This window comes from Phacochoerus africanus, chromosome 13 (assembly GCF_016906955.1).
Source record: "Phacochoerus africanus isolate WHEZ1 chromosome 13, ROS_Pafr_v1, whole genome shotgun sequence".
NCBI classification, from domain to species: domain Eukaryota; kingdom Metazoa; phylum Chordata; class Mammalia; order Artiodactyla; family Suidae; genus Phacochoerus; species Phacochoerus africanus.
Window position 1 is genome coordinate 5,091,906 of NC_062556.1, and position 20,235 is coordinate 5,112,140.

Here is a 20,235-nt window from a genome sequence, read left to right on the forward strand (position 1 = left end):
CCACTGCTTAGGCATGGCTGGTTGATCCGCTGCTTACATGGTTGATCTCAGTCTGCGGGTTGACCAACACAACATGCCAGACCCCATCCTAGATACATCCTGGTTTCTCTCTGGCACGGCCAGCCCTCCCTCTAGGACCATCAGGGGTGGCTAGCCCCACCCTGAGCAAAGATGGGTGTGTCTATCAGAGTGTTTGTACCAGGTGTGAGTTAACTCCCAGAAGTGAGATCACCTCCCAGAAGTCCGAGCTCTCTGTGGGAAGGCCAAACTGTTTACTGCACAGTCAGGGAACATATTAGAGGAGCCACAGTAGGAGTTCCCTTATGGCACAGCAGGTTAAGGATCTGGCATTGTCACCGCAGTGGCCCAGATTCGATCCCTGGCTGGGAACTTGCATATGACACAGGCATGGCAAAAAAAAAAAAAAAAAAAAAAGGAGACAGAATACCTTAGAGCAGAAAGTAAAAGAAACTGGCAAAGGCTACTGTAGTGACATCCCAAAGACTCGGGGGCCAACCTGAAAGGCCTCCTACCAGTCAAAGATGGGACAATTTAGACATCAAAAAGAACAAAGCTATAATGACTGTGATCCCTACAATGTGATGAAATCCACAAGGCCACTTCTCCAAAGACCACATACAAAGGGCCAAAGGCACATGGAGAGGCGCTCATCATCGCTGATTTCTAGGGGAATGCAGATGGTCACACCTGTCAGGTGGTCTCATCAGAAAGTCTACAAATAATAAATGCTGGAAAGTACGGAGAAAAGGGAACCCTCTTACACTGTTGGTGGGAATGTAAATTGCTGCGGCCACTATGGAAAACAGTATGGAGTGTCCTCAAAAAACTAAACATAGAGGCGCCATATGATTTAGCAGTCCTACTCCTGGACATACACCCGAACAAAACTATAATTCGGAAAGATACATCCACCCACTATGTTCACAGAAGCATGGCTATTCACAGTAGCCAAGACATGGAAGCAGCCTAAATGTCCATCAACAGGTGAATGGATAAAGAAGATGTGTGAGTTCCCATTGTGGCTCAGTGGGTTAAGAACCCGACTAGCATCCATGAGGACTCAGGTTCGATCCCTGGCCTTGCTCAGTGGGTTAAGGATCTGGTGTGCTGTGGCTGTGGTGTAGGCCAACGGCGGCACCTCCAATTTGACCCCTAGACTGGGAATTTCCATATGCTGCAGGTGTAGCCCTAGAAAGCAAAAAATAAAAATAAATAAGTGTGTAGGCACATATGTACAATGGAATATTACTCAAGTCATAAAAAAGAATGAAATAATGCCATTTACAGCAACATGGATGGATTGAGATTACCATAATACACCAAAGTAAGTCAGAAAGAGAATGACAAATACCACATGATATCACTTATATGTGGACTATAAAATATGACACAAATGAACATATCTACCAAACAGACTCAAAGACGTAAAGAATAGACTTCTGGTTGCCAAGGGGAAGGGGGAGGAGAGAGGGGGAAGGATCGAGCGTTAGCAGATGCAAACTAGTATGTACAGGATGAGTAAAACAAGGTCCTACTGTTTAGCACAGGGAACTATATTCAATATCCTGTAGTAAACCATATGGAAAAGAATATGTATACATGTATATGCACACACACAAATATATATACACACACACGTATGTGTTTGTGTGTGTGTTTCCAGGAGAAATGAACACAACACTGTAAATCAACTATATTTCAATACAAATTTTTTTAAATCCATAAGGTCCTAACAATAGTCACATCGAGAAACTTAGTTGTCACTTTTGGATCATGCTAAGGGACCAAATCATTATTTATAACTGGTAAATACTGAGGAAGAATCAAGCATTTATCCTGTTCCTTGTACAAATTATACTTCAAAGTTACAAAATAATTGATGAAAGAAAACATCCTTATAGGATTGCAACTGTTAGGACTATGGAATAAGATTATCATTACTTGAATTCTTAACAACCCAACTGTAAGACAAGCAATCTAATTTAAAATGGACAAAAGATTTGAATTAACACTTCACCAAAAATGATACCAAATTGGCCAATAAGCATATGAAAAGATGCTCGAATCATTAGTTATCAGGAAAATGGAAATTAAAACCACAGTTAGTTATTCACTACACATGCACTAGACTGGCTGAAATAAAAAAGTCACAGCACCCAATAAAGAGAAGGATTTGCAGCAGCTAGAATGCTCACACATTGTTGGTGAAAAACGCAACATCACACAGCCACTTTGAAAAACAATTGGCAGTTTCTTATAAATATCCACTCACCATACAGAATTCCTCTAACCACCTAGCAGAGAGTCAACCACACAAACACCTGTAATGTTCCTAGCAGCTGCATTCATGATAGCTCAAAACTGGAAACAACCAAAATGCCCACAAGCTGATGACTGGAGACAGTTGTGGTTAAATCCATCTATTCCCTCCTAATCAGGAACAAAAAGGGGCAGAACTGCTGATAGACACTGCATGGAGCAATCTCAGAAGCATTACGCCCAGACCGAAAACATTACACCGTGTAAGATTCCGTTTATATGACATTCTAGGAAAGCCAGAACCACAGGGACAGAAAACTCATCCCTGGTGGCCAGGGGGTGGGGGTAGAGGGCCTGCGGGTACCACAGAGCTTTTCTGGGTGATGAGCATGTTCTCTCTTGACTGCTGTGCTAATTGCGTGACTACACAATTTGCCAGAACTCATGACACTATCTGCCTAAAAGGATGAATGTTATCCTGTATGCACCATACCTTGGTAAAACTGATTTAAAAATGAAAAGCTCCTTCTTCTGCAGTCCCTAATGACAGGACTGGATCTAGGCAAAGACCATCAATGGCTGCTACACCTGTCAGGTGAAAAGCAGATGGAGACCTTCCTGGGTGAGTGGGCAGGCTGACAAGAGCTGAACTCATGGGTCAGTCTTTATTGTATCACAGAAAGATGAGATAGGAACAGCACACTACCCCTTACGACACAAGTTCTTGCTAAGAACTTGAACCCAAATCTGATCATCTCTAGTGAGCACTACTGGTTTGTAGCAAACAGAGGTCAGAGGAACATACTAAATGACACTCTAGGGATAAAATCGCAAAAATCCAAAAAGTAGGAGATTGTATAGGACAAACAACCCTGTTTAACAAATGAAATGCAAAGAGAAGAGGAGGAGGACTCTCTTACGAATTCATAGATTTGAGACACATTTAAGGGTACACCTTGTTGGATCCTTATCCAAACTAACTGAAACCAGGGTGACGATATGAAGGAAGTCATTGTGATGTTTTTAGGTCTGCTAACAGTATGGCTGTTTATTTTTTTTAAAGCTGTTATCTTCTTGAAATGCATTCTGATGTATTTATGGATACAGTGATATAGTAAAATGAAATGATCCATTGTGATCTGGGTCTGTATGTAACTCAGGTAATCATTCTAGATTCAATAAAATATCAACCTCCTAGGAGGAGGATTATAAAAACTGGATGATTATATGTTTGGAAACACTCAGCATGGCTCCTGGCATGGAGCAGTCAGTTAGTAAATGTTAGTTAAATCTGCTCTTAGCTTCTTTGTTTGTTTGGGTTTTTTGGTGCCATGTAAAGTGCCATTTAACTGGTCTGAACTAAAATACATGTTCCAAATGTAGCAGGTTCAATGGCATGAATATCAGTTTCAGTACCAATTTCAGACAAAGAATATTCATCGAATGGTCATTTCCTACCATTTCTATGAATTTTTCCTAAAATACAGTTTTCATGTATAAACTTAAATGCCCTATTTTAAAATATCCCACAAAATTTTTGGATGTGACATTGCTATTTTTGAATTGCAGTTACAGATTTCAGTTGTCAATGACAGAATTATGATTTAACTCCTTAAAAATTATAAAATTGTATTTAAATGAATGAGTACATCTTTTTTTTTTTCCTAGTTGGAAGTAAGGAGGAACAGATTTTTTTTCCCATATTAAAAAATTTTTATTGGAGTTGATTTACAAGTTGTGATAATTTCTGCTATACAACAAAGTGATTCAGTTACACATATACACACATCCATTCTTTTTTAGATTCTTTTCCCATATAGATTATCACAGAATATTGATTGTGTAGAGTTCCCTGTGCTGACAGCAGGTCCCCACTGGCCAGGCATTCAATATACAGTGTACATGTGCCAAGCTCAAATCCCCAGTCCACCCCTTCCCCCACCCCACCTGTCTCCTTTGGTAACCATAAGTTTGTTTAAAGTCTGTGAGTCTGTTCTGCAATAAATTCATTTCTGTCTTTTCTTTAGATTCCACATATAAATGATATCATGTGATGTTTGTTTTTCACTGCCTAACTTCACTTAGTATCTCCAGGTCCCATCCATGTTGCTGCAAATGGCATTATTTTATTCCTTTTTATGGCTGAATAATATTCCATTGTGGGTGTGCTTGTGTACCACACCTTCTTTATACAGCATTTATATGGGTCTTGTTTTTGTATCCATTCAGCCAGTCTATGTCTTTTGGTTGGAGCATTTAGTCCATTTACATTTAAGGTGATTATTGATATGTATGTTCTTTTTTTTTTTTGTCTTTTGTCTTTTGTTGTTGTTGTTGTTGTTGCTATTTCTTGGGCCGCTCCCGCGGCATATGGAGGTTCCCAGGCTAGGGGTCGAATCAGAGCTGCAGCCCCCGGCCTACTCCAGAGCCACAGCAACGCGGGATCCGAGTCGCATCTGCGACCTACACCACAGCTCAGGGCAAAGCCGGATCGTTAACCCACTGAGCAAGGGCAGGGACCGAACCCGCAACCTCATGGTTTCTAGTCGGATTCGTTAACCACTGCGCCACGACGGGAACTCCTGATATGTATGTTCTTATTGCCTTTTGTTAATTGTTTTGGATTTGTTTTTGTCGATTTTCCCTGGCCCTTTATCTCTTGGCCTTTTTTCTTCCCTTTTGTTCTCTTGTAGTTTGATGACTATCTTTAGTGTTGTGTTTGACTTGCATCTACTGCAGATTTTTGGTTTGTGGTAACCTTGAGGTTTTGATATAGGAGTCTATATATACACACAAGATTGCTTTAAGTTGCTGGTCTCTTAATTGCAAATGCATTTCCAGGATCCTGCATTTGTACTGTCCTCTTTTCACAACTGCTGGTGGCATATTTGTGTGGATGATTTCCTACCTTTACTAATGTTTGCCTTTACTGGTGAGCCTCCTCATTTGTAATTTTCTTCTTTCCAGTTGTGGCCTTTTCTTTCTGCCTAGAGAAGTTCATTTAATATTTGTTGTAAAGCTGGTTTGGTGGCACTGAATTCTTTTAGCCTTTGCTTGTCTGTAAAGGTTCTGACTTCTCCTTCAAATCTGAAAGAAAGCCTTGCTAGGTAGAGTAATCTTGGCTGCATGTTTTTTTCTGTCATCACTTTAAGTATATCATGCCACTCCCTTCTGGCCTGCAGAGTTTCTGCTGAAAAATCAGCTGATAACCTTATCGGGGTTCCCTTGTATGTTATTTGTTGCTTCTCCCTAACTACTTTCAATATTTGCTCTTTGACTTTAATGTTGGACAGTTTGATTAATATGTGTCTTGGTGTGTTTCTCCTTGAGTTTATTCTATATGGTATTCGTTGTGCTTCCTGGATTTGAGTGAGTGATTCCTTTCCCATGTTAGGGTCGTTTTCAGCTATTATTTCTTCAAAAAATTTCTCTGGCCCTTTATCTCTCACTTCTCCTTCTTGCACCCCTATAATGCGAATGTTGGAGCATTTAAAGTTGTCCCAGAGTTCTTTTAGATTGTCCTCAATTCTTTTCATTCTTTTTTCTTTATTCTGTTCCACATCAGTGATTTCCACCAGTCTGTCTTCCACCTCACTTTTTTGTTCTTCTGCCTCCCGTATTGTGCTATTGTTTTCTTCTAGTGAATTTTTTATTTCAGTTATTGTGTTGATCATCTCTGCTTGTTGAATCTTTAAATCTTCTATTCCTTTCTTAAACGTTTCTTCTAATTCATTGATCTTTGCCTCTATTTTTTTCCCGAAATCTTGGATCATCCTTACTAGAATTACTCTAAAGTATTTTTCAGACAGGTATCCTATCACCACTTCGTTTAGCTGTTCTTCTGGGGTTTTGTCGTGTTCCTTCATCTGACTCATGTTTCTCTGACTTTTTATTTTGTAGAACTTTTTGTGTGGTCTCCTTTCAGCAGGTTAGAGGGTTGTAGCCTCTCCTTCTTCTGGTGTCTGCCTCTTTGTAGGTGAAGGTGATTGATACAGGGGCTTCCTGATGGCAGGGACTGGTGCCTTCCCACTGGTAGGTGGAGCTGATTCTTATCCCTCTGGTGGGTGGGGCTTTGTCTCTGGGTGTGATTGGGGGCAGCCTCTTTGCTGATATGTGGAGCTGTGTTCCCACCCTGTTTGTTGTCTGGCCTGGGGCTTCTCAGCCCTGATGGGTGTGGCCAAATTCTTCCAAAATGGCAGCCTCAGGGGAGCTCACACTGATAATTATGCTGCAAACGGCAAATTTCATTCTTTTTATGCCTGCGTAATATTCCACTACATATTTATGCCACAGTAATCCTTTATCCATTCATGCATTAATGGACACCTAAGTTGTTTCCATATCTTGGTTGCTGTAAATAATACTGCAGTGAACATGTGGGTGCCTGTATCTTTTCTTTTTTTTCTTTTTCTTTTTTTTTATTTTCCCACTGTACAGCAAGGGGGTCAGGTTATCCTTACATGTATACATTACAATTACATTTTTCCCCCACCTTTTGTTCTGTTGCAACATGAGTATCTAGACAAAGTTCTCAATGCTATTCAGCAGGATCTCCTTGTAAATCTATTCTGAGTTGTGTCTGATAAGCCCAAGCTCCCGATCCCTCCCACTCCCTCCCCCTCCCATCAGGCAGCCACAAGTCTCTTCTCCAAGTCCATGATTTTCTTTTCTGAGGAGATGTTCATTTGTGCTGGATATTAGATTCCAGTTATAAGTGATATCATATGGTATTCATCTTTGTCTTTCTGGCTCATTTCACTCAGTATGAGATTCTCTAGCTCCATCCATGTTGCTGCAAATGGCATGATGTCATTCTTTTTGATGGCTGAGTAGTATTCCATTGTGTATATATACCACATCTTCCGAATCCAATCATCTGTCGATGGACATTTGGGTTGTTTCCATGTCTTGGCTATTGTGAATAGTGCTGCAATGAACATGCGGGTGCGTGTGTCTCTTATAAGTAGAGTTTTGTCCGGATAGATGCCCAAGAGTGGGATTGCGGGGTCATATGGAAGTTCTATGTATAGATTTCTAAGGTATCTCCAAACTGTTCTCCATAGTGGCTGTACCAGTTTACATTCCCACCAACAGTGCAGGAGGGTTCCCTTTTCTCCACAGCCCTCCAGCACTTGCTATTTGTGGATTTATTAATGATGGCCATTCTGACTGGTGTGAGGTGGTATCTCATGGTAGTTTTGATTTGCATTTCTCTTATAATCAGCGATGTTGAGCATTTTTTCATGTGTTTGTTGGCCATCTGTCTATCTTCTTTGGAAAACAGTCTATTCAGGTCTTTTGTATCTTTTCAAGTTAATGTTTTCCTTCTCTTCAGATAAATACTCAGGAGTGGAAGAGCTGAATCATATGGTAGTTCTGTTTTTAAATTTTCTGAGGAAACTCCAAGCTGTCTTCGCTATGGAAAAGCAATGGCTGTACTAATTTACATTCCTATCAACAGTGCACATTTTCTTCACATTCCTCACCAATACTTACTTCTTAAACTGCTCTTATCTTCCTTTCAGCCCTCCTCTGCCCTTGGAGAAATAAGGTGCCTCTACTAATGTGAATTAGACTAGTACAAATGTTGGTAGGGGCAGGCTGCTTTGGTGTAAGGTAGGACCTTGATTGGCTGACAGCAGTCATTGGTCCAATCTAATACCTTATGTGAAAAACTCAGCTGAAGTTAAATCATAAATTCAGATGACTTGACAAGTAGGTAAGTCCAGGTTCCTGCTGTGTGAGGAGTGGTCAAGGAGGTCACTTGCTTCTAGGCTGATCCGGCAGAAGTCATTTATCCTGACAACCACAGTGCCACTTACTGGTTTGGTCGAACTTGCTGGGGGTGAAAGAACTAGTCTGTCAACATCAGCACTGCTTCCCCGGGAGGAGCTGCCATATGCACAGGCGAGCTGGAGCTTGGAGGATACTGACCTACTCTCTGGGTATCCTATCAGTTACACTGGCTCCCTACAGGTATACTGAGGACCCAGGTTCCTTCCAGTTTTCCAAACTTCCAAACCATAGGGTATGATCTTTCCTACATTTTAGTCAGCAAAAGAAGAAGAGGAAACACCTCCCAGAAGTTGTGTGCACCACTTCCGGTCAGAATTTCATCTCATGTCCACACCCAGTTACCAGGCCAGGCACTCCTCAGTCTTTTTTTCCCAGACAGTCGCCTGCCGGATAAAATCTGAAGGTCTCTTGCTTGTTATAGAAGAAAGAAAGAATGGATATTGGGGGACAACTAGCAGCCATGTCCCATGACAGGAAGAGAAGCATGTTGAAAGGGACCAAAAAAATGGCAATGTTAGAGACTCTGGATTCATAAAAGATAGATCCTATGAGAAGAGGATGTGAAGCTTATGCTTTCCTATTCGTCTACAAGGCAAGAATTCCTGGTGACATTTTTTTCAATTGTCTTGTAACAGTGGTTCTCAAACTTTTTGGTCTTGGGATCCTTTACACTCTTGAAAATGTATGGAGTACCCCGCAGAGCTTTTTACATGATTGTATCAATTGACATTTACTGTATTATTTTACATGAGTTATATCCATTGACATTTACTGTGTTATAAATTAAAACTGAGCAATTTTAGAGAATTTATTTTTATTTTATTTTTATTTTTATTTTTTGGTCTTTTTGCCTTTTCTAGGGCTGCTCCTGCAACACATGGAGGGTCCCAGGCTAGGGGTTGAATCGGAGCGGTAGCCGCCGGCCTATACCAGAGCCACAGCAATGCAGGATCCAAGCCGCATCTGCAACCTACACCACAGCTCACGACAATGCCGGATCCTTAACCCACTGAGCAAGGCCAGGGATCAAACCCGCAACCTCATGGTTCCTAGTCAGATTCACTAACCACTGAGCCACAACGGAAACGCCTAGAGAATTTATTTTTAAAATAACAATAAACATGTTACATTGTTAATATAGTTTTAATAAAAATAGCTGTATTTTCTATTTAGATATATTTGACAGTGGCACTAATATTTTTGCAAACCTCTTTAATGTCTGGCTTATCAAAGACACCTAGATTTTTATATCTGTCTCTGCAGTCCATCTGTGGTAATATGCTATTTTGGTTGAAGTGTATGAAGAGATTCTGACCTCACACAGATATATATTTGGAAAGGAAGAAATATTTCAATAGCCTTTTCAGAGAATTGTGGTATTCTTTCATCCTGCATCACAACTTTGCAAGTAACCTCAACAAGTGGTAGTTTCTTAATATTCTTTTTAATAGTGTAGACTTTTCATATGCTGTTAGAACAATTTCTTGGTCTACCTTGCACCCTGACCGGCCCTTCTCCTCATGCATGATTTTGTGACATCATCAGCTGGTCATGTGGAAAATCCTGGTTCACTGGGTTATGAAATTCCTCCAAACACTGACATATTTCGTTATATAACATTTTAAAAACACATTCGTTAATATCACCACTCATCTCATCAGAAAAGTCATTCAAGTGATGGAAGTATGTTGAGTTTGCAGTTTTCCAAAAGCCTTCGTTTCCTTTTGTTTGCAAACTCCAGTTTCATGGCAGCCTTGATGAGTACTGGGAATTGTTCTCCTCGCATCTGAACAGGCAGCTAGTTCACCTCGCGGGGAGGGCTCTGAGCGGAGGTCTGGCCCAAGGAAAGCCCAGACTTGCCTGCCCCGGTGCTGGGACAAGGAATGTCTCAGCCATCGCGGCCCTCCTGGCAGAACATCCGGTTTGACATCTGTTTAAATAAGTGCGTGTGCACCCACCTGTGTGTGTGAGTAAAAAACCCAGTGGTTCCCAAACTTAGGTGCACATCTGAAGTCACCTGAGGAGCTTCCACAAATACTCACACCTGTCTCCCACCAACCAAGATCATTCGTTTGGGGTGTGGCCTGAGCTTTGGAGTTTTAAAAAAAAGATACCCAGGTGCTTCTGAAGTGCACACAAATGTGAAAAACACGGTACTAACCCCACTTATTAAATAAAAAGCCTGACACCGACCTGCTCCGCAGAATTCGGAGCAGTCCCACCCCCTCCCAGGAGCAGAGAGGTGGCCAGGTGGGCAGCCACAGGAGTCCCAAGAAAGTGGGCAGAAACCTAAAAGGAGCAGACAGCGGGTCACCTATTAGCGAAGGTCGGCTTTTCCAAGCAGCTAGAAGATCTTTGCATTTGCTCTAACATTTAAAACAGCACCAGAGTGCCTGACGTTATGCTTTCCTTTGGATATTCCCTGAGAGAGACAGGAGGTGAGGGAGTTGGGCAGCTGCAGCAGAGACCGCTGAACTCAAGAAATGCAGGCGGGATGCCAGTTCTCTACGACAAAGAAAGAGGCCGTTTGGTGCTGTGTACTTCCTTGGATTTATGTCAGCAAAAGAATCTCCGAGAAGCCGTAACTGACAGAGCCTCAGAGGAGCTGACGTCACGGCCCACATGAGCTCCTTCTAGGCAGCATAAAGGGGTTTGTAAGCGCAGATTTCAGAAACGTGCTCAGCTTCACTGTCTACAGGGCAGTTTTGATCCTGGCCACACGCGCCGCAGCCCGATGTCATGCTCTCCTCGAGTGCCTGTGACTTCGGCCTCATACTTGGAAAGGCTCCTATTTCGGTACAGAAAGTCCCCGAGGGAGTCTGACAGAAAGTGATGCTTCGGTTCTCTTCACCCAGCTCTAAGGGGGTGATGTCTGGGCTCTGATGTCTGGCTGGGGGTCCGTCTGGTGGGTAAGGCGGGCCACCCACCTTTTCTGCCACCTGAGTGGCATCAGCCTCCCATGACCCAGAAGCAGATCATCCCCCAGGCTTCGCCCAGGCACGTGGGGTTTTTATTCATTTGAACACTCACTCCGGGCCCGGAGGGGTGTGGCGAGGCCAGACACAGGCAGCAGTGAAGACGACTCAGCCTCCTGGCCTCAGAGTTGTTTGGGCGCTGGCGCCTGACAGGTGGGCCGGTGAGCGCCAGGTGGCGTGCGGGACCAGCGGCAGTGGGGAGGCCCGGCAGGATTTCAGGGCACAGAGGTCCACGGCCTTTGCTTTCCAGAGAGAGACTGAGGGGCCCAAGAGGTTTCCCGAGACCCCAGCTGGGTCCCTGCTGACCGCCCCAGACTCTTCTTGTCTCAGCTCAAGGCTCTGCTGCCTCTCAAGGGTGACCTGTCAGCAGACACACGCCCTGCTGCCCGCCTCTGCCTCCCATGCGCACCCCCTTCCTGGCCAGTTGTGAAAGTGGATCAGGGGGCCCTGAACGAGCTGTCCCTGGTCACAGCATTGAGGATGACCCGTGCTGCTACGGGGGCAGGAGGCAAAGGGTGGTGCCCAGCCATCCACTCCTGGCACCGCTACTCACACCACCGCTCTGACCCTCGCCCTGACCCTCGCCTCGTCACCCCTTCTGTCCCTCTTGGCAGCTTCTCCTAAACAGCATACACACACACAGATAGTCTGGTGTCTATTTTTGCCACAGGACCTGGCACAATGCCTTATACATGAAAGATTCTTATTTTTAAAAATTATTACAGCCTTTTATATACATACATGGCAACGATTTTTCATTACTTCCAGGAGTAGTGTTGGCGACGGAGTGTACTGAAAACCTACCTTGGGCCTTGGGAGTATCGTATGCAGAGTAATTAAGGATTAAGAGTGTAGTAATGGGGATTATAATGTGATGAAAGAACTCCTCAGGTGGCCTCATGCTGAGGCATTTGACTGCCAAATTATAAACCATAGCAGCGTGTGTGGTGATGGTGCATTAAACAAGATGCGTTGTCATCAACTATGGTATCAAGACTGAATTTTTTTCTTGCTTTTTAGGGCTGCTCCCATGGCAAATGCAGGTTCCCAGGCTAGGGGTTGAATCGGAACTACAGCTGCCGGCCTACCACAGTACAGCAACAGATCTGAGCCACGTCTGCAACCTACACCATAGCTCACGGCAACGCCAGATCCTTAACCCACTGAGCAAGGCCAGGGATCAAACCCGCAACCTCATGGTTCCTAGTTGGATTCGTTTCTGCTGCACCACTTGAAACTTTTAGAAACCAAAGTGGCAGGTCTAAATCTGTAGAATGTTAGATATTACTACTTCTGTCCTTCAGCAGCAGAGAGACGCAAGTATTAAAATCAGGGGAAAAAAAAATACTACCTTTGTCATCCCCTCCTGTTCTCTAGGTTTGGTGGGTCCATGTTTTTCAGAGGTTGAGGGCGCTAACTGTGGGGAGCAAGTGCCTTATTTTTGCAAACTGCATCACACCACGTTCCTACTCAGGAAAAAGGGAATGCAAGCTGAAAAGCTTACAGTCCCGGCCTCGATCCATCCATTGTAGCCGCTCCTGTGGCAGGCAGGACCCTTCATCTCAGCTTCTGTGCTGACGGCGCTGCAAGTAGGGGAAACGGCTTCACTTTCAGGCTTCACATGGACAGAGCGCCGGTCCTGAGTCTGACAGCCCTGCCAGGGTACTTTGCAAAGCATTTTAACCAGTCTCATTCTGTTTAGAGTTTTGTGTCCATTTCTGTTGTTAGCACCTTAATAAAGCAGGCTCTTCCCAGCGAGTACAAGTTTCTACATTCGAAAGGAAAAGCTAGCTGGCTGGGGAAGGACGTCAACATTGTGTGGGTCAGAGCTCCACACAGGAAGAGGCTGTGTGGCCCGCGGCCTCCTGTGTCCCCACGCCACGAACCTGGGCCCAGCCAGTGACAGCCGGTGCAGCCACACCCAGCAACCTGGCCTGTGTCCCCGTTGGGGTGGGGTGGGGCTTTTAACTCCATCCAAAAAAGGTTTTAGGACGGTGGAGGATCTGATGCCAGCTTATCATGCCACCTCAAATACGTGGGGCATGGCTCTAAAGGAGGGCTGAGAAACAGCAAGACGGAGCGCCGTGTCGGGAAGGCCATGGAGGAAAGGAGGTCAGCTCACAGACACGAGCGAGGGGACAGTCTCCAGGGGGGAAGGGACCTCCGAGACCCCCTGCTCGCTCGAGCCTCCAGTGTCCTACCTGAGAACCACCTGTACACAGTTCACAGGCCATTGGGAAATGCAGACGATACGCTCAGAGGGATACCCAGCAGCCCACTGACCATGTTACCAATGGAGATGGCCTGGAAGGTGAAATGTGCTCACATACAAGCTTAGCCATTTTTATGAACATTTCTGTAAAACATCTTATTAGGGTTTTTTGGTATGGCTCAGGGTGGTCTTTTTTTTTTAAGTCTTTTTTTTTTTTTTTTTTTCATTGAAAAACATCAGATAGTCCGTTCTTGATTAACTTATCATCCTAGGTGGCTTGAGACTTAGTAGTCTTGCATTTCCATCATGGACAAATCCCTGATAGATTGACTTGAGGGCTGCATATATTCTTTTTCATCATGAGAGAGCTAATAATACAGATTCCCAAGCCCTTGAGTTAAAGCCCTCGGATCCGGGGACGTTTCTAGTTAACTATCTCCACGCTTTAGAAGGGCACTCCAGCACAGACGGCGCACACAACCAACGCCTGCCATGGTGCTGGTGGAACGTGTTCCCGTTTCATCAGCAAGGCACAGGAATGCCTGCCCGACGCGGGCCTCAGACTAGACACGGTGCCCAGCCTCAGGTTAGACAGGTCGGGTGTGACTGCCTCATGAGTTGAGGGTGTCAAACAAAGAACTTGGTTTTCAGAGATTTTTTAATTTGAGAACATGCGTATGAAATCATAGGTCGGTAGGTACCGCTCACCGGAGATTGACTACGTGCCAGGCACTGTGTGAGGCGCTCCAGACACCATCTCCTTAAATCCTCGCAACAGGGAGGCGCTCTGTTACTTCCATTTACAAAGAGAAAACTGATGTAACTTTCCCTTGGCCCCAAGCTAATTCGGCTGTGGGAGTAGGACACGTTTTACTGAGGCTAAAGGGCTACGCTTTACCAGGTGCTTGTCAGGCATCGGGCATTGTCCTGAGCGCATGCTCTCACCCTCTGAGCTGCATCCAAGCCTCCAAAACCGTCTCCATTATTATCCACTATTAAAAGACGAGAGGCAACGGAAGATGATTTACCAGGCCCAGGGCTCGGTCTGGTGGATCGCATGACTCCAGAGCACGTGGATAAACTGTGTTGCACGGGGTTTGCAGCAATCCACTGGCTGGCGGTGAGTTGATGGCCACATTATAGGCCTGAGCCGGCCCTGCCAGTGAGCTCCTCAGCCTCACGCTCCGTCTCTTAACTCCCGTGTGTGGAGCCATTTACTACATATGCCCCTTCAGTCGCCCGCAACTGCCCCCCCATCTCACTGCCCTCCCCCATTCATTAATGCGTGTGGGCGGGCACTTTTCTTCATCTCTAAGATGCGTCCTGCACCAACATGCTTGGAAAGAGTCGCTTTCATACCCCACTCCAAGAAAACCGAGTTCTCGCCAAGCCATCCTCCACGTTTCACCTTGAATAGAGCCCCAGGCACAGCCAGCATTAAAAGTTGCACCTCTGATGTTTTGGTTTTTTTCCTCCAAACACTGGCATCTCTGATGTTAAAGAGATGTCAAAGCCAGTTTTCTTGTGGACTTTCTTCTAGAAAACCATCTCATTCTAGAATAGCTCTTTTGGAGCTCCCATCGTGGCTCAGTGGAAACAAATCTGACTAGAGGGAAAGGACGTGGGGTGTGGTGGATGCAGCCCGACGTCAGGTGGTGGCGGCCCTGGGGGTTTGGTTTGCTTTCCTTTTCCGGCTGGAGTTTAAAACCGCAGTGAATGAGATGAGGAGCAAAGAAGAAAGGCAACAGCAAAGAGAAAACGCTTCTGCAAGGACAGGACACACACTGTTGGGCTCCCTGCAGCCCCCAGGGCTTTGCTTGTCTTCCAGGAAAGTACACTGGCTTGATGCTGGAGATGGGGGAGTTCCCATCATGGCTCAGCGGAAATGAATCTCACGAGCATCCATGAGGATGCAGGTTTGATCCCTGGCCTTGCTCAGCGGGTTAAGGATCTGGCGTTGCTGTGGCTGTGCTGTAGGCCAGCAGCTACAGCTCCGACTAGACCCCTAGCCTGGGAACCTCCATATGCCACAGGTGTGGCCCTAAAAAGACCAAAAAAAAAAAAAAAAAAAGAATAGCTCTTTTGGTGCCCATGTTGAATCGATGGGTTACACATGCAGCAGGAAGCCAGGACACCTCCTCTGACACACGGCCCCCTCTCAGCACGAAGCCTGCAGTTTTCCAGCTGAAGACGACCTCACTCCATCTCAGGCGCACACGTGGTATTAAAGACGGTCTCACGTGGAAGGTGGTGAAACACGTCCAATTCACCAGGAGTTTCCAAAGGTTTTGTTTTAAGATCCTGGGTTATTGCGCCGCCTGGCAATAATCCCCTTCCTTACTCATTTATTCCAGAGAGGAGCTGAGCAGTTTTTCCAGCCCTGATGAGCCACTGCACTAAAAACGGTTCTTCTGGAGCCGGCTGGCTTTCCCCGGCTGGCCCGCCATGCCCAGGAGAGATGGTGGTCCCGCAGGAAGCCTGAGCCAGAGCTGGCAGAGAGGGGCACTCGGCTTTTCCTGCTCTTTTGTTCCACAATGAAGGGCAGTCTCCTCTCGCAGGCTACTGAGGTTGTGTTTGCTGTAACACACCAGTGCGTCCTGCTCTCTTGATTTTTTGCTAAGTTTGCAATGCAGTGGCTCAAGGGTCGTCACCCCATCGCTGCCTGAATTCAGTGATAACCTAACCTGGTCACCGAGGGAAAAGGCTGGCCTCCTAACTGAACAGAGGGTCCTAGGGCTGTACCTCTGCAGGGTACACCTGGCTATGCCTCGGCATATGCCTGGCCATGCCTGAGGCAGCATCAAGCCATTGTACTTTTCTGGAAGACAAGTGAAGCCCTGGGGACTGCAGGGAGCCCAACAGTGTGTGTCCCGTCCTTGCAGGAGCATTTTCTCCGCTCTTTTGCTGTTGCCTTTCTTCTTTGCTCCTCACCTCATTCATTGTGGCTTTTAAACTCCAGCCGGAAAAGGAAAGCAAACCAAACCCCCAGGGCCGCCACCACCTGACGTCGGGTCGAAGCCCTCCGCGCCCCACGCCTGCCACACCCGATACCTGCTGGGTGTGAGACAGCTTATTTGCAGCAGGAGACATTTTCTTGTCTTTCTCCTCCTCCTTTTCCTTCCAGATTCAGTGCCGTTCTGGTTGCCTGAGGGGGCCTGACCTCGGAACACGGGGCACTAGGCTGGTGAGCAGTTTGGTCTCTCCCCCACGAGGGCAGGCCAGAAAGTCACTGCAGTGTGTGTCTGTGTTATGTGGGATTCACCTTGAATCGCAGTTTGATACAGGCACGGAGATCACGGACGCCTACCTTCACTTTTGTTCAACAGCAGCCACCCTGAGTAACACCATCTGCGGGATCAGCATCCTCCTAAAATAGCCCTGCGTACAGGCAGATGGCTCAAGGCCAAGAGAAATATTCAGGTTTTATTTGTCTGGGGTTGTCTTTCCTAAAATGAAAGATTTACTACACCTGAAAAATCAAACACCCTGAGTGTGCAAGCAGAGCAAAGCATGTAAATTATGCTGTGCCTGGTTGCACCCTTCCTTCCGGGTGAACTTGAATCATGACACCACTGAAACAGATGCAGCACAGAACCTCCCTCGGGGTGGACGTGGGAAAAGGCTCGCTGGCAACGCAGACTCAACACAAGGTCTCAGAGCAGAAAGTGTGAGCCTTTCAGAGGGTGAAAGGAGGTTACTGCAGCCTCATGGAGTCTTTAGACAGCTTCTGTTTCTACAGTAGCTCGTTTCCTCCGGGAGGGACTTATTTTTGCTCTTTGATATTTAAAAACAAGCCACCACAAAATTTAACTCGAAATGCGGATGACAGTCAAATCAGGGACTTGGGGTGTAAGGAGATACTATTAAACGACTCAGGCAGTTGGCGCTGTGGTCAGTACCTGTACACACCCTCTGGCAGGGATGGGGCTCGTCTCCACTGAAGTCTTGGGAGAAGGGCCCGCGGGTCTCCGAGGCGCTCCTTGCCCTGTACTCGGAGTTTACACTAGGTGGCATGCAAGGGAAGCTCACAAGTCGGGAAACTTGCTTCTGTGGAAGCCGCTTTCTTTGCTGATCCGTGGGCTCAGCTCTGGAGTCGGTGTTTGATGTGTGCCTGTCCTGTTTCCCCCCAGGATGAAGTGTCCTCTTGCTGGTACCAATAAGAGATTTCTCATTAACACAATTAAGAACACTCTGCCGTCCCACAAGGAGCAAGACCACGAACCCAAAGAGGCCAGTGCGGAGCCTGCGAAAAGCCAGAGCCAGAAGGAGGAAGGCCGGCAGAAGCACAGACCGCATCCGTACAAGCCGGGCTGCCGGGCAGGAGGCGCTGCCCGCCGCTCCCCGGGGAAGCGGGGCCAGGAGAAGCCGCAGCCGCGCTCCCACACGCGGTGAGGCGGGGCGAGGGCTCGGGCGTCCCCGCCCCCGGCCCGGGGTGCAGAGACCCCGGCGAGGACCTGCCCGCGGCCGCGCGGCCGCCCACGCGGGACGTCCCGGCTGCAGCAGCGCGTCGCCGAGGCTCGTGCTCTGCAGGTGCCCCGGCGGCGAGTTCAGGTTGCCTCGGCGGCGGGGCAATAGCCCTGGGTATTGTTTCCATTCTACTTTGGGAGCTGGCTTCAAAATAAAGCTAGAACTTAAACGTTTTCAGAGATTGTTAAAACTAGTTCCACTTTTCTGTTTGTTTGGGGTTTTTTTGGGGGGGTTGTTTGTTTGTTTGGATGTGCTGCAACTTGTGGTCATTTCTCAATGTTTCTCAAAAAATAAAGAGTTGTAAAATCTATACTATCCAGGGCGACAAATTTAAGTGTTAGGAATCTGGCCAATAATCACATTTATGAAAAGCCGTAGCCCTCGGTGGGCTAGAAATCTATCAAGACACCCTGACAAGCCTGTACTGCTGTCCTGTAAGTGAACAGTGTAGGAAAACCTCAAAATTCCTGTGAATTGAGTGCTCCCTCTCAATAACCAGCTCTTAAAAATCAGCTCTGCTGTTCCTCTGTGCATCCTCAAACTCATTCCTGAGAGAGAACAATTTTTCTATATTTAAGTTGGGGGGGGGGATAATGTACATTTTAAGTGGTGCTTTAAAAAGAACCTTCCAAAGTTAAAATGCACATTATTCTCCTGCTACGTCTTATTTAGCTAAAGACCTATCATACCATCCTTAGTATAGTTTCAGAAATCTGAATTTTAAATAAAAGTGTTTATGACGCCTTTTCTGTTTGTCAATATCAGTGTGACTGAACAATTACAGTCCTTTCAGACCTATATTCTGCCTATATTCTGCCTTTCACACTCCAGAAAGTATCTCTCCAAGCACCCTTCGCCCATCCACAAAAGGAAGAAGCAGCTAGGAGGAATCTGTCCGTAACCACCCCGCCCCCATCTTCCAAAGCATCTGATCTGCCTGGCAGCCCCTGTCCCACATGCTAGAAAGGAGCACATGGAGAGCAAAGTGAGCTTTGGGGACTTGATAGCAAAGCCGGAAGGAAGGCGTTCTGCTCCCCACCCCCACCCCGCCACCAGGCTGCCACACCTGCTGGGTGTCTGCTCTGAGCCCGAAGCTCAGGGGTCCAAACGCAGAGCTTCCCTGCTCTCTGCACCCCCTCTCTGCTTACAACTCCTCCAGATGGAGTAAGAACATCCTTTCCTTTCAATCATTTGGTTCATAGGAGTTTGTCCAAATCTAGTGTTTGTTTTAAATTTGAAATGCTTTGTATTCAGGTGTCTATTAGGAAAAGCACAGAGGCATGGTTTTTAAAAATTCTTGTGATAAAGTGAGATACAGTTGAATCACCTGTCTCTGCTCTGTAGTTAGAGCAAACTGGCTAGTTCATTCTTGAAAAGGGGGTGCCTCTCACGAGCACGTCCTTCCGCTCAGAAGGAAGCGGTTTAGCTTAATCACCTTTCTCGGTCACGTTACAGGACGAGCGTTCCACACAACCATTTCCCTCAAAACCACTGCCCCGGGGAGTTCCTGTGGTGGCTCAGGGGGTTACCAACCGGACTAATCTCTATGAGGATCCAGGGTGGATCCCTGGCCTCGCTCAGTGGGTTAAGGATCTGCTTTGCCACAAGCTGCAGTGTAGGTCTCAGATATGGCTCGGATCTGGTGGGGCTGTGGCTGTGGTGTAGGCTGGCAGCTCCAATTTGACCCTTAGCCTGGGAATGTCCACGGGCCACAGGGGTGGCCCTGAAAAAAAAAAAAAAAGAAAAAGAAAAAAAAGACAAGCCCCCCCAAAACAGAAAAGGCACTGTCCTACTTCTGAAATTCCTATTAGAACCTTTAAAACTCTCATCAGAAGCAGTGATGGTTTCCTGTATATAAATGTCAAGAGCAAATTCTCCCTCCGTATCTGTATGTCTACAGTGGGTGTAGGGCGGGCTGGCCCTGAGACGCACCCCGGCTTCCGCCCCCTTCTGCGGGTAGCTTGCAGGCACCTGGCTGTTACCGTTACTACCCACTCTCCAGGGACAGAGCCCAGGGGTCCCACAGCCCTGGAGGGAAGGTGGAAGGGCTGACCCCCACCCCCCGCCCCTCCTCACTGCGGGGCCTCAGCGGGGACCCTCCCTGCACTGCATCCTCCTCAGCTGCACACCAAGATGCTGAACCAGGTTCAAACAGGTTCCGCCTTAACCTTAGGAGCTACAGTTCATGTTTCCATGTGGAAACGGAAATGCAGCTGAGCAGAATTCACCTTCTGTTTCACCTCGTCTCTAAAAAAAGTAAATGCGAAGCCAGGGTCTCTGCCGTGTCCTGTCACCTGCTCGTGGTCAGTCTTTCGGAACAGCCCAGACACGAAGGGCGGGCGAGGGAGCCAGGGTGGGTAGTTTTACCTAAAGTAGGCTGCCTACTCTCCTCAGGCCTGAGCCTGGACGGTGGCCGTGGAGTTTTTCATTTCTCTCTGATTTTGGGGGGCAGAGGTGGATAGATCTGTCTCAGATCTACAAGGTGGAACTTATTCTTTCAGTGAT

At 46.5% G+C, this 20,235-nt stretch overlaps 1 protein-coding gene across 1 annotated transcript in view; it reads left to right on the plus strand.

Moving 5' to 3' along the window:
- POLR1D (RNA polymerase I and III subunit D) overlaps positions 1 to 18,040 on the plus strand; it is a 45,037-nt gene extending 26,997 nt beyond the window's left edge. The window contains exon 3 of the mRNA XM_047756413.1: positions 17,394 to 18,040. Within this exon, the coding sequence (XP_047612369.1) occupies positions 17,394 to 17,655 (262 nt within the window). The 3' untranslated portion in view covers positions 17,656 to 18,040. The remainder of the gene's footprint in view (positions 1 to 17,393) is intronic.
- Positions 18,041 to 20,235: the final 2,195 nt, after the last annotated feature.